This window comes from Oncorhynchus mykiss, chromosome 12, assembly GCF_057628025.1.
Source record: "Oncorhynchus mykiss isolate SJ-2025 chromosome 12, ASM5762802v1, whole genome shotgun sequence".
NCBI lineage: Eukaryota > Metazoa > Chordata > Actinopteri > Salmoniformes > Salmonidae > Oncorhynchus > Oncorhynchus mykiss.
This window is the reverse complement of record NC_143033.1, coordinates 85178629-85193628: the sequence shown is the minus strand read 5'-3', so window position 1 is coordinate 85193628 and position 15000 is coordinate 85178629. Positions and strand designations below refer to the sequence as shown.

Genomic DNA, 15000 nt, shown 5'->3' with positions numbered 1-15000 from the left:
AAAAATGTATTTGCATTTTTTAAATTATTGTTAAATAGTCATCAATCTACACATAATACCCCATAATGACATTTTTGCAAATTTATAAAAAATAAAGCGGAAATCCCACATTTACACAAGTATTCAGACTCTTTACTCAGTACTTTGTTGAAGCACCTTTGGCAGCGATTACATCCTCTTGTCTTCTTGGGTATGACGCTGCAAGCTTGGCACACCTGTATTTGGGGAGTTTCTCCCATTCTTCTCTGCAGATCCTCTCAAGTTCTGTCAGGTTGGATGGGGAGCTTTACTGCACAGCTATTTTCAGGTCTCTCCAGAGATGTTCGATTGGGTTCAAGTCCGGGCTCTGGCTGGGCCACTCAAGGACGTTCATAGACTTGTCCCGAAGCCACTCCTGCGTTGTCTTGGCTGTGAGTTGTTGTCCTGTTGGAAAGTGAATCTTTGCCCCAGTCAGAGGTCCTGAGCACTCTGGAGCAGGTGTTCATCAAGGATCTCTCTGTACTTTGCTCCGTTCATCTTTCCCTCGATCCTGACTAGTCTCCCAGTCCCTGATGCTGAAAAGATCCCTACAGCATGATACTGCCACCACCGTGCTTCACCGTAGTGATGTTACCAGGTTTCCTCCAGACGTGACGCTTGGCATTCAGGCCAAAGAGTTCAATCTTGGTTTCATCAGACCAGAGAATCTTGTTTCTCATGGTCTTAGACTCTTTGGGTGCCTTTTGGCAAACTCCAAGCAGGCTGTCATGTGCCTTTTACTGAGGAGTGGCTTCCGTCTGGCCACTCTACCATAAAGGCCTGATTAGTGGAGTGCTGCAGAGATGGTTGTCCTTCTGGAAGGTTCTCCCATCTTCACAGAGGCACTCTGTAGCTCTGTCAGATTGACCATCGGGTTCTTGGTCACCTCCCTGACCAAGGCCCTTCTCCCCCAATTGCACAGTTTGCCCTGGGGACCAGCTCTAGGAAGAGTCTTGGTGGTTCCAAACTTCTTCCATTTAAGAATGATGGAGGCCACTGTGTTATTGAAGACCTTCAATGCTGCACACATTTTTTGGTACCCTTACCCAGATCTGTGGGCCGGCACAATCCTGTCTCGGAGCTCTACGGACAATTCCTTCGACCTCATGGCTTGGTTTTTGCTCTGACATGCACTGTCAACTGTGGGACCTTATATAGACAGGTGTGTGCATTTCCAAATCATGTCCAATCAATTGAATTTACCACAGGTGGACTCCAATTAAGTTGTAGAAACATCTCAAGGATGATAAATGGGAAAATGTTGAGTCTCATAGCAAAGGGTCTGAATACTTATATAAATAAGGTATTTCTGTTTTGTTTTATTGAATCCATTTTAGAATAAGGCTGTAACGTAACAAAATGTGGAAAAAGGGAAGGGGTCTGAATACTTTCTGATTGCACTGTATATGTCTGTGTGCTGATTTGAACGTGTTATGATGACTATACGAGTGTGTATTACTGTGTAGTACTGTGTATTACTGTGTAGTTCTGTGTATTACTTTATTCTGTGGATCTCCTGCTGTTACTTGTTCCCTCGCTCCGCTCTGTGTGCGAACAATGAGAAGCATGCTGGGGAATTGGTTACCCAAGATCCTTTCTCTGTGTCTTATGGAAGGAACATGTATTTTGACATGATCTAAGATAACCAATACTACAGTTTGTGCTGCCACGTTATGGTCAGTGACACCACATGACTTCCAGATGTTTCTGAGGAGTAGGGCAATATCATGTCCTCTATTTCTCCTCTCTCCTGACCTCCCTCCATCTCATATCGTCCTTCTCTCCTTTTGTCTTTCACACCGTCCCTTCACCCTCCTTACCTCACTTCTTCCCATCTCTCTCTTCTCTCTCTCTCTTCTCTCTCTCTCTGTCTCTCTCTTCTCTCTCTGTCTCTCTCTCTCTCTCTCTCTCTCTCTCTCTCTCTCTCTGTCTCTCCCTGTCTCTCCCTGTCTCTCTCTTCTCTCTCTGTCTCTCTCTTCTCTCTCTCTCTCTCTCTGTCTCTCTGTCTCTGTCTCTCTCTTCTCTCTCTCTCTCTGTCTCTCTCTCTTCTCTCTCTCTCTCTCTCTCTCTCTCTCTCTCTCTCCGTCTCTCTCTTCTCTCTCTCTCTGTCTCTCTCTCTTCTCTCTCTCTCTCTCTCTCTCTCTCTCCATCTCTCTCTTCTCTCTCTCTCTGTCTCTCTCTTCTCTCTCTCTCTCTCTCTGTCTCTCTCTCTGTCTCTCTCTTCTCTCTCTCTCTCTCTCTCTCTGTCTCTGTCTCTCTCTGCTCTCTCTGTCTCTCTCTTCTCTCTCTCTCTCTGTCTCTCTCTTTGTCTCTCTCTTCTCTCTCTCTCTGTCTCTCTCTTCTCTCTCTCTCTTCTCTCTCTCTCTCTCTCTCTTCTCTCTCTCTCTCTGTCTCTCTCTCTGTCTCTCTCTCTCTCTGTCTCTCTCTTCTTTCTCGCTCTCTTTCTCTCTCTCTCTTGTCCTCCCTCCTATCTCCTTCTCTCCTGTGCAGCGGGGTAATATGGTTCTATAATCCCAGTGTATTAGGCCTGATCTACATGTCTACATGTCAGCTAATTCGCCCTCAATAAACTCTAATTGCTGGTTAATTGTATTGTAATGAGATCATGGAGAGACGGGCAGCAGCTCATAAACACAAATGTTATGAATTGAGGATTTCCACAACTGCCTAAGAAGTGCCCACATACCCCCTGATATACAGTATATTTACCTACACATACAGTATATAGTACATCTATACACAGTCATCTTACCTGCTGTATAAACATAGTATCATCCCATTGACATACATTTAGAGTAGACCAACAACTGTAAGCCTTGTAAGGGCCTTCTCAGTGCTCAGCCAGAGGTGAAGAGGGGCCCAGATAAGAGAGGCAGAACCAGATAAGAGGGTGAAGAGAGGAGAGGAGAGGACAGGGGATGGAAGGAGGGAGGGAAACGTGGCTGAAAGGAATGTGGAAAGGAGGACTGTGTGACTGTGAGGTAGCTAGAGAGGGGGAACATAGCAAATAGATGGGAAAGAGGTAGTGAGAGAGATAGACAGACAGACAGATTACACAGATCCACAAAGAATTCGAAAACAAATCCAATTTTGAAAAACTCTCATATCTACTGGGTGAAATTCCACAGTGTGCCATCACAGCAGCAAGATTTGTGACCTGTTGCCACGAGAAAAGGGCAACCAGTGAAGAACACACACCATTGTAAATACAACCCATATTTATGCTTATTTATTTTATATTGTGTCCTTTAACCATTTGTACATTGTTAAAACACTGTATATATATATAATATGACATTTGTAATGTCTTTACTGTTTTGAAACCTCCTTATGTGTAATGTTTACTGTTAATTTTTGTTGTTTTTCACTTTATATATTCACTTTGTATGTTGTCTACCTCACTTGCTTTGGCAATGTTAACACATGTTTCCCATGCCAATAAAGCCCTTGAATTGAATTGAATTGAGATAGAGAGAGGCCGAAGAAATTGACTTAAACAGAGTGGGAAGGAGGGGGTGGTTATTTCCCCATAGTTCTCATTAAAGGCTGCTAATCCCCCTGCACTTGCCCTGCAGAAAAGGGCCAGAGGGTAGGAGAGAGTGAGTGAGTGAGTGAGTGAGTGAGTGAGTGAGTGAGTGAGTGAGTGAGTGAGTGAGTGAGTGAGTGAGTGAGTGAGTTGGGGTGAAATCCCACACCTTACAAAATATTTTAAGAAAGTTGAAGCTTTACTGCATTTTTGTATGATTTAAAAAATTCTAAATTACAATTTGGAGGACAGCAAAAACAAGCAAAAAGGAACCCGCCATTATCGCCTGAGTTGCTCTAGCTTCATTCACCTCAGTCCAACTACAAACATATAGCCTATTAGCAATACAGTTAGCCTCATTAACTCATCTACAAACATATAGCCTATTTGCAGTACAGTTAGCTGCATTAACTCATCTACAAACATATAGCCTATTAGTAATACAGTTAGCCGCATTAACTCATCGACAAACATGTAACCTATTAGCAATACAGTTAGCCTCATTAACTCATCTACAAACATATAGCCTATTAGCAATACAGTTAGCCTCGTTAACTCATCTACAAACATGTACCCTATTAGCAATACAGTTAGCCTTATTAACTCATCTACAAACATATAGCCTATTAGCAATACAGTTAGCCTCATTAACTCATCTACAAACATATAGCCTATTAGCAATACAGTTAGCCTTATTAACTCATCTACAAACATATAACCTATTAGCAATATAGTTAGCCTCATTAACTCATCTACAAACATATAGCCTATTAGCAATACAGTTAGCCTCATTAACTCATCTACAAACATATAGCCTATTAGCAATACAGTTAGCCTCATTAACTCATCTACAAACATATAGCCTGTTAGCAATACAGTTAGCCTCATTAACTCATCTACAAACATATAGCCTATTAGCAATACAGTTAGCCTCATTAACTCATCTTCAAACATATAGCCTATTAGCAATACAGTTAGCCTCATTAACTCATCTACAAACATATAGCCTGTTAGCAATACAGTTAGCCTCATTAACTCATCTACAAACATATAGCCTATTAGCAATACAGTTAGCCTCATTAACTCATCTTCAAACATATAGCCTATTAGCAATACAGTTAGCCTCATTAACTCATCTACAAACATATAGCCTATTAGCAATACAGTTAGCCTCATTAACTCATCTTCAAACATATGGCCTATTAGCAATACAGTCAGCCGCATTAACTCACATTAATTCAGCACCGGGATTAAAAACATACAGAGGGATCTGTTAGCAGAAAAAGTACTTTATTAGCAAAAGGTAAACAGATTTACAGATTTTTTGTTCTAGTAATTTCCTGCAATTCTACACATTTGCCATGACTTATACCATGTTTATACCATATGATATCTGAGTGAGAGTAATCAACCATGATTACTTTAGATGGCTGGCTAGACTAAGTAGATTCAAAAAATGTTAACAGATATGGACTAATTGAGTGACTGTGAGTGTGGGACATATAGGAAGGAAAACTGCTGATGAACAACCACGTTTTGAAATGTCACCTTGTGTATTCTACTATTCTAATTCTCAACAGTAAGTTGAGACCACGACCGAGTTCCCAAAATAGATATTTTTCAAATTCTGAAAGATCCGAACCTCGGTGTCTTCATATGTAGCTACGGCCCTGACTGCAATATGAGTGTAAAAGAGAGAAGTGACAGTCAATATGGACTGTTGTCACTTATTGGCCTGTAAGATGCCTCAACCTACAGCTAGTTGTTAGTCTATAATACTGAATCAATAACAGTATGTCAGAACCAGTCAGACTCAGAAGCAGAGATGGTCTTCCTCTCTGTTAGAAGTCTGTAAAGAGTTAGTCTGGAGTGGAGGGCTCATGAGAGAGTTCAATGAGTAATTTCAACCAATCCGTAGGTATATGGACCAATCAGGTTGCTTGTTCAGTGGTCCACCCGTTCCTCTTCTCCCACCTGCTTTGGTATTGAACAGAAACTCTCCTGTCTTAAACAAATGTGTTAATTCCCCTAAGATTAACTGCAGAATTAAAATGTATATGTAAAATCTTTATGTAAAATCTATGTACAGTGGGGCAAAAAAGTATTTAGTCAGCCACCAATTAGGCAAGTTCTCCCACTTAAAAAGTTGAGAGAGGCCTGTAATTTTCATCATAGGTACACTTCAACTATGACAGACAATTGCTCCCACAGTTGATTTATTCAAACCAAGCTGCTTACCTATTGCAGATTCAGTCTTCCCAGCCTGGTGCAGGTCTACAATTTTGTTTCTGGTGTCCTTTGACAGCCCTTTGGTCTTGGCCATAGTGGAGTTTGGAGTGTGACTGTTTGAGGTTGTGGACAGGTGTCTTTTATACTGATAACAAGTTCAAACAGGTGCCATTAATACAGGTAACGAGTGGAGGACAAAGGAGCCCTTTAAAGAAGAAGTTACAGGTCTGTGAGAGCCAGAGATCTTGCTTGTTTGTAGGTGACCAAATACTTATTTTCCACCATAATTTGCAAATAAATTAATTAAAAATCTTACAATGTGATTTTCTGGATTTTTTTTCTTCTCATTTTGTCTGTCATAGTTGAAGTGTACCTATGATGAAAATTACAGGCCTCTCTCATCTTTTTAAGTGGGAGAACTTGCACAATTGGTGGCTGACTAAATACTTTTTTGCCCCACTGTATATGAAGTAGAAAAGCTGTAAAAAACAAAGAAGACGTGTCCTCTGAAGAGGGTGGTGAATGGGTTAATAAAACATTTTTTTAAATGTAAAAGCAGATTTACAGTAATTATATAAAGAGTGTCACAATAATTGAAACAATAATGATGGTGATTATGGGAATATTCTTCATGCATTATGCTGTATTGATAAACTTTCTCCTCCTCCTCAATGATCTCAGATTATATTTAGCTTCCCTAGCTTGCATTCTGTTTGCGTGTGTGTTTTTTTGAAGGGACTGAGTGTTAATTCTAGTGTGTGATTGAATGTACATGTTGGTGCAGTATGTCAGCGTGTGTGTAAGAAACAATCTATTGCATGCTGACACACCTACTCATCCTCTCTCTTTTACTCTCCCTTTCAATGTCTCTCTTTCTCCATCTCTCTTTCTCTCTCTCTATATCCCTCCCTCCATTGCTCCCTCGCTCCCTCTCTTATACATAAACCCTTTCCTCCCCCTGACTCCACCTCTCGTTCTCAGTCTCACTGTAAAACACACATACACACAGGCACTCTCTCACTTTATCCCATAGTTCCCCATCTCCAAGGGAACACAGGGATGTCTCTATGGCAACAAGGAGCTTGCTCCACTAATGACCTGGTTGCCATAGTGATTCGGTTGGCTGTGCACAAACCCAGACTGAATAAAAGAGAGGGAGAGAGACATTTTACACCTCTGCACAGTATTCCATTCTCACTCTCTCCCTCCCTCCTTCAAACCCACCCACCCACACACACACATACACACACACACACACACACACACACACACACACACACACACACACACACACACAGCCAGTGTCGTGTCTTTGACTATGCTGGGTTAAGTGATATGAGATGCTATTCTATAAAATCATTTATCCGTAATTAATATCACCTGATTGAGCTAATCATGTAAATGTAATTAACTAGAGAGTCAGGGCACCACAAAATAATATTTTTGGAGCTGTTATCTTCCGAATAAACTCTTAAAGACCTAGTAATATTTTACATGAATAGCAGTCAATATTAATCGTCACCTTAATTCAGTCTCATCTGAAAGTTGTAAGTTCTTGGTTATCTTCATGAACCCTGGCTAACAAGTTGAATCAGCAATACAAAATACAATACAGCAATCCTAAATACCTAACTAATCACACAGAATTACACATACACATAATTAATCATAACTTGATTACAAATGACGTCATAAAGGAAAACGTCCCTGGCGGGCGGAACAGATATGACAGCTTGTTACACAAAAGAAAAGGGGCTGGTTTTGAGTGAAAGAGCGGGAAGACTAAGTAACAAAGGAAGAAGCTGTGCTATTGTAAATACAGTATCTTATGCATTCTAAATTACCGCCCATTCGGAAAAGGAAAATGCAATATATATTTACTCTGAGCTGTGCTTCGGTAGGTTGGTAGATGGAAGGCCGTGTTGCCAAACCGAGTCCTTTGTCCTTTGAAGAATGTCTCTGGTGGTCAATTGGATACGCTGTAGTAACGTCGTTGTGTGAGTGACGGGACACTCTGTTCCTTCCTAACCCTCGTTTGCAGCTGCTGTTGCTAACTCAACGGCTAGGAGGTATCACTTCTGTAGTGAATAAGAGTTCAAAGTTCATACCATTCGCAACCAAAGTTCACGCTGATGTTGGCTTCGTTCTGTAGTTTTTATCTGAACCATTCTGACATCGGACCGTCGTCCTCACATCCTCGGAACAGGAGGTTATATTGTCGTCAAGGCTTTATATAGTGGAGCGAGAAGGGTGTGTCTGAAAAGTTTTATAACCCATGACTCTTCACAGGGGCGGGCCACTGATTGAGCAGAGCCCTAACCTTATGAAAACCCAATTCTCACATTTTAGAAGCTAAAATCTCATTTTAACCCATCACAAATAATTTCATTATCAAAAAATGTTTTAACAACAATTCCATGTGAATCTGATAACTCTGATGTGTAGACTTTCCACTGTAGAGTTTATGTCATCTTATCATTGATAAGAATGTCTCAGATGACAACCGAACTGACATCATTCATTAAGTACCACCGCATATGTTCAGTTGGTCGGATTACCAGAATATAGTTAATTTCCCCCCACCTACTGATGTTCCCAGAATCTCTATGTTAACCAAGGGGTTTGCAAATGTAACATCAGTAGGGTAGAGAGAGGAAAAAGGGGGGAAGAGGTATTTATGACTGTCATAAACCTACCCCCAGGCCAACGTCATGACACCAGACAGACAGAGAGAGTGTGTGAGACAGTCAGTGAGGGAGAGATTAAGACAGAAAGAGAGAGTTAAACACGTTAGTGAGATATATTGAGCCGTGGAGCGTACATCCATGCATGCAGAAGAAGCAAGCGAGAGATCCAGCTGCTCTCCAGAAGGACCAATCACACAGCTGCTTCAAGGTCAGGGGAATGGCCTGCTCTACCTCAGCCTCAGCCCAGACTCACACCAGAGAGCGAGAGAGAAAGAGAGGAAGACTGTTTGATTCATGATCTACAGAAACAGATGTGGATCTGTCCATAAAAGGACATTAAGTCTAATGCTAACTGTGCCTATATGATACAGCACAATCAAACATTCTATTCATCTCACCATACAGGAGCTCACTGGTCAGAGGAAACAGTACAATCAGCCATTCATATCTCCTTACTGTATAAAACCATACACATCACTGGTCCCTGTGGTGGACTCACAATGTCTCTCCCTAGTGGTTCAGAATGGTAACAACAGCAGTACTGCAGCGAGGAGCGGTTCTCCACTTCTGACAGACACACTAATACTGCACCAGGACCCTTCCCTCAGTCTAGACTGTTAAATTGCTGTTACTTTTCTACTTTACAGTTCAATGCTTTCCTTTTCCGCACTTTTTCTTGTTTAGTGTTTTCATCTAAACCCCAACTACCCCCCTCTCTCCGCCCTCTATCTCTTCTCTATAAGCACCACTATTGAACCCTCTTTCTTCTTCTCTCTCTCCCTCTCCCTCTCTCTCTCTCCCTCTCCCTCTCCCCTTCTCTCCCTGTCTCCTCTGCAGAAGTGTTTGCGGTTCAACCCAGATGCGACCGTTTGGAAGGCCAAGCAGCAGGTTCTATGTTCTCTGACCGATTCGTTGCGGGATGTGTTGAACTACGGCTTGTTCCAACCAGCCACCGAAGGCCATGACGCCAAGTTCCTGGAGGAGGAGAAGATGCTGAGAGAGTACCCACAATCCTTTGAGAAGGGGGTACCATATCTGGAGGTATATACAGCCTGGATGTAAGGTTACACTGTAAGGTTACTCTCACTCTGTGGGATACTCTGTAAGGTTACTCTGTAAGGTTACTCTGTAAAGTTACTATGTGGGCTACTCTGTAAGGTTACTCTGTAAGGTTACTCTGTAAAGTTACTCTGCGGGTTACTCTCACTCTGTGGGTTACTCTGTAAGGTTACTCTCACTCTATGGGTTACTCTGTGGGTTACTATCATTGTGTTGGTTACTCTGTAAGGTTATTCTGTGGGTTACTCTCTCTCTGTGGGTTACACTGTAAGGTTACTCTGTGGGTTACTCTCACTATGTGGGTTACTCTGTAAGGTTACTCTCACTCTATTGGTTACTCTGTAAGGTTACTCTGTGGGTTACTCTGTAAGGTTACTCTCACTCTGTGGGTTACTCTGTAAGGTTACTCTGTGGGTTACTCTGTAAGGTTACTCTCACTCTGGGTTACTCTGTAAGGTTACTCTGTGGGTTACTCTGTAAGGCTACTCTTTGGGCTACTCTCACTCTGTGGGTTACTCTGTAAGGTTAGGTTACTCTCACTCTGTGGGTTACTCTATAAGGTTACTCTGTGGGCTACTCTCACTCTGTGGGCTACTCTGTAAGGTTATCTGTGGGTTACTCTGTAAGGTTACTCTGTGGGCTAATCTCACTCTGTGGGTTACTCTGTAAGGTTACTCTCACTCTGTGGGTTACTCTGTAAGGTTACTCTGTGGGTTACTCTTACTCTGTGGGTTACTCTGTAAGGTTATCTGTGGGTTACTCTGTAAGGTTACTCTGTGGGCTAATCTCACTCTGTGGGTTACTCTGTAAGGTTACTCTCACTCTGTGGGTTACTCTGTAGGGTTACTCTGTGGGTTACTCTCACTCTGTGGGTTACTCTGTAAGGTTACTCTCACTCTATGGGTTACTATGTAAGGTTACTCTCACTCTGTGGGTTACTCTGTAAGGTTATTCTGTGGGTTACTCTCACTCTGTGGGTTACTCTGTAAGGTTACTCTCACTCTATGGGTTACTCTGTAAGGTTATTCTGTGGGCTACTCTGTAAGGTTACTCTGTAAAGTTACTCTGTGGGCTACTCTGTAAGGTTACTCTGTAAGGTTACTCTGTAAGGTTACTATGTAAGGTTACTCTCACTCTGTGGGTTACTCTGTAAGGTTATTCTCACTCGGTGGGTTACTCTGTAAGGTTACTCTGTGAGGTTACTCTCACTCTGTGGGTTACTCTGTAAGGTTACTATGTGGGTTACTCTGTAGGGTTACTCTGTGGGCTACTCTCACTCTGTGGGTTACTCTCACTCTGGGTTACTCTGTAAGGTTACTCTGTGGGTTACTCTGTAAGGTTACTCTTTGGGCTACTCTCACTCTGTGGGTTACTCTGTAAGGTTACTCTCACTCTGTGGGTTACTCTATAAGGTTACTCGGTGGGCTACTCTCACTGTGGGTTACTCTGTAAGGTTACTCTCACTGTGGGTTACTCTGTAAGGTTACTCTGTGGGTTACTCTCACTCTGTGGGTTACTCTGTAAGGTTACTCTCACTCTGTTTGTTACTCTGTAAGGTTACTTACTCTGTGGGTTACTCTGCAAGGTTGCTCTCACTCTGTGGGTTACTCTGTAAGGTTACTCTGTGGGTTACTCTGTAAGGTTACTCTCACTCTATGGGTTACTCTGTAAGGTTACTCTGTGGGTTACTATGTCATGTTAATCTCACTCTGTGGGTTACTCTGTAATGTTATTCTGTGGGCTACTCTGTAAGGTTCCTCTGTGGGATACTCTGTAAGGTTACTCTTTGGGCTACTCTCACTCTGTGGGTTACTCTGTAAGGTTAGGTTACTCTCACTCTGTGGGTTTCTCTGTAAGGTTACTCTGTAAGGTTACTCTCACTCTGTGGCTTAATCTGTAAGGTTATTCTGTGGGCTACTCTGTAAGGTTACTCTGTGGGCTACTCTCACTCTGTGGGTTACTCTCACTCTGTGGGTTACTCTGTAAGGTTACTCTGTGGGCTACTCTCACTCTGTGGGTTACTCTCACTCTGGGTTACTCTGTAAGGTTCCTCTGTGGGATACTCTGTAAGGTTACTCTTTGGGCTACTCTCACTCTGTGGGTTACTCTGTAAGGTTAGGTTACTCTCACTCTGTGGGTTACTCTGTAAGGTTACTCTGTAAGGTTACTCTCACTCTTTGGCTTACTCTGTAAGGTTACTCTGTGGGCTACTCTCACTCTGTGGGTTACTCTGTAAGATTACTCTGTGACTTACTCTCACTCTGTGGGTTACTCTCACTCTGTTCGTTACTCTGTAAGGTTACTATGTGGGTTACTCTGTAAGGTTACTCTGTGGGCTAATCTCACTCTGTGGGTTACTCTGTAAGGTTACTCTAACTCTGTGGGTTACTCTGTAAGGTTACTATGTGGGCTAATCTCACTCTGTGGGTTACTCTCACTCTGTGGGTTACTCTGTAAGGTTACTCTGTGGGCTACTCTCACTCTGTGGGTTACTCTGTAAGGTTAGGTTACTCTCACTCTGTGGGTTTCTCTGTAAGGTTACTCTGTAAGGTTACTCTCACTCTGTGGCTTAATCTGTAAGGTTACTCTGTGGGCTACTCTCACTCTGTGGGTTACTCTGTAAGGTTACTCTGTGGCTTACTCTCACTCTGTGGGTTACTCTGTAAGGTTACTCTGTAAGGTTACTCTCACTCTGTGGGTTACTCTGTAAGGTTATTCTGTGGGCTACTCTGTAAGGTTACTCTGTAAAGTTACTCTGTGGGCTACTCTGTAAGGTTACTCTGTAAGGTTACTCTGTAAGGTTACTATGTAAGGTTACTCTCACTCTGTGGGTTACTCTGTAAGGTTATTCTCACTCAGTTGGTTACTCTGTAAGGTTACTCTGTGGCTTACTCTCACTCTGTGGGTTACTCTGTAAGGTTACTCTGTAAGGTTACTCTAACTCTGTGGGTTACTCTGTAAGGTTACTCTGTGGGCTACTCTCACTCTGTGGGTTACTCTCACTCAGGGTTACTCTGTAAGGTTACTCTGTGGGTTACTCTGGAAGGTTACTCTTTGGGCTACTCTCACTCTGTGGGTTACTCTGTAAGGTTACTCTGTGGGCTACTCTCACTCTGTGGGTTACTCTCACTCTGGGTTACTCTGTAAGGTTACTCTGTGGGTTACTCTGTAAGGTTACTCTTTGGGCTACTCTCACTCTGTGGGTTACTCTGTAAGGTTACTATGTGGGTTACTCTGTAGGGTTACTCTGTGGGCTAATCTCACTCTGTGGGTTACTCTGTAAGGTTACTCTAACTCTGTGGGTTACTCTGTAAGGTTACTCTGTGGGCTACTCTCACTCTGTGGGTTACTCTCACTCTGGGTTACTCTGTAAGGTTACTCTGTGGGTTACTCTGTAAGGTTAGGTTAGTTTCACTCTGTGGGTTACTCTATAACGTTACTCTGTAAGGTTACTATGTGGGCTAATCTCACTCTGTGGGTTACTCTCACTCTGTGGGTTACTCTGTAAGGTTACTCTGTGGGCTACTCTCACTCTGTGGGTTACTCTCACTCTGGGTTACTCTGTAAGGTTCCTCTGTGGGATACTCTGTAAGGTTACTCTTTGGGCTACTCTCACTCTGTGGGTTACTCTGTAAGGTTAGGTTACTCTCACTCTGTGGGTTACTCTGTAAGGTTACTCTGTAAGGTTACTCTCACTCTTTGGCTTACTCTGTAAGGTTACTCTGTGGGCTACTCTCACTCTGTGGGTTACTCTGTAAGATTACTCTGTGACTTACTCTCACTCTGTGGGTTACTCTCACTCTGTTCGTTACTCTGTAAGGTTACTATGTGGGTTACTCTGTAAGGTTACTCTGTGGGCTAATCTCACTCTGTGGGTTACTCTGTAAGGTTACTCTAACTCTGTGGGTTACTCTGTAAGGTTACTCTGTGGGCTACTCTCACTCTGTGGGTTACTCTCACTCAGGGTTACTCTGTAAGGTTACTCTGTGGGTTACTCTGTAAGGTTACTCTTTGGGCTACTCTCACTCTGTGGGTTACTCTGTAAGGTTACTCTGTGGGCTACTCTCACTCTGTGGGTTACTCTCACTCTGGGTTACTCTGTAAGGTTACTCTGTGGGTTACTCTGTAAGGTTACTCTTTGGGCTACTCTCACTCTGTGGGTTACTCTGTAAGGTTACTCTGTGGGCTACTCTCACTCTGTGGGTTACTCTCACTCTGGGTTACTCTGTAAGGTTACTCTGGGTTACTCTGTAAGGTTACTCTGTGGGTTACTCTGTAAGGTTAGTCTTTGGGCTACTCTCACTCTGTGGGTTACTCTGTAAGGTTAGGTTACTCTCACTCTGTGGGTTACTCTATAAGGTTACTCTGTGGGCTATTCTCACTCTGTGGGTTACTCTGTAAGGTTACTCTGTGGGTTACTCTGTACAGTTACTCTGTGGGCTAATCTCACTCTGTGGGTTACTCTATACGGTTACTCTCACTCTGTGGCTTACTCTGTAAGGTTACTCTGTGGGCTACTCTCACTCTGTGGGTTACTCTCACTATGGGTTACTCTGTAAGGTTCCTCTGTGGGTTACTCTGTAAGGTTACTCTGTGGGCTAATCTCACTCTGTGGGTTACTCTCACTCTGTGGGTTACTCTGTAAGGTTACTCTGTGGGCTACTCTCACTCTGTGGGTTACTCTCACTCTGGGTTACTCTGTAAGGTTCCTCTGTGGGATACTCTGTAAGGTTACTCTTTGGGCTACTCTCACTCGGTGGGTTACTCTGTAAGGTTAGGTTACTCTCACTCTGTGGGTTACTCTGTAAGGTTACTCTGTGGGTTACTCTCACTCTGGGTTACTCTGTGGGTTACTCTGTAAGGTTACTCTTTGGGCTACTCTCACTCTGTGGGTTACTCTGTAAGGTTACTCTGTGGGCTACTCTCACTCTGTGGGTTACTCTCACTCTGGGTTACTATGTAAGGTTACTCTGGGTTACTCTGTAAGGTTACTCTGTGGGTTACTCTGTAAGGTTACTCTTTGGGCTACTCTCACTCTGTGGGTTACTCTGTAAGGTTAGGTTACTCTCACTCTGTGGGTTACTCTATAAGGTTACTCTGTGGGCTATTCTCACTCTGTGGGTTACTCTGTAAGGTTACTCTGTGGGTTACTCTGTACGGTTACTCTGTGGGCTAATCTCACTCTGTGGGTTACTCTGTAAGGTTACTCTCACTCTGTGGCTTACTCTGTAAGGTTACTCTGTGGGCTAATCTCACTCTGTGGGTTACTCTCACTCTGTGGGTTACTCTGTAAGGTTACTTTGTGGGCTACTCTCACTCTGTGGGTTACTCTCACTCTGGGTTACTCTGTAAGGTTTCTCTGTGGGATACTCTGTAAGGTTACTCTTTGGGCTACTCTCACTCTGTGGGTTACTCTGTAAGGTTAGGTTACTCTCACTCTGTGGGTTACTCTGTAAGGTTACTCTGTAAGGTTACTCTCAC

At 43.0% G+C, this 15000-nt stretch overlaps 1 protein-coding gene across 2 annotated transcripts in view; it reads left to right on the top strand.

Annotated features, from left to right (window-relative positions):
• LOC110538995 (SH3 and multiple ankyrin repeat domains protein 1-like) overlaps window positions 1–15000 on the top strand; it is a 112357-nt gene that overhangs the window by 42011 nt on the left and 55346 nt on the right. For both annotated transcript variants that reach the window (XM_090193779.1, XM_090193778.1), the window contains exon 3: window positions 9298–9501. In XM_090193779.1, the coding sequence (XP_090049905.1) occupies window positions 9298–9501 (204 nt within the window). The remainder of the gene's footprint in view (window positions 1–9297; window positions 9502–15000) is intronic.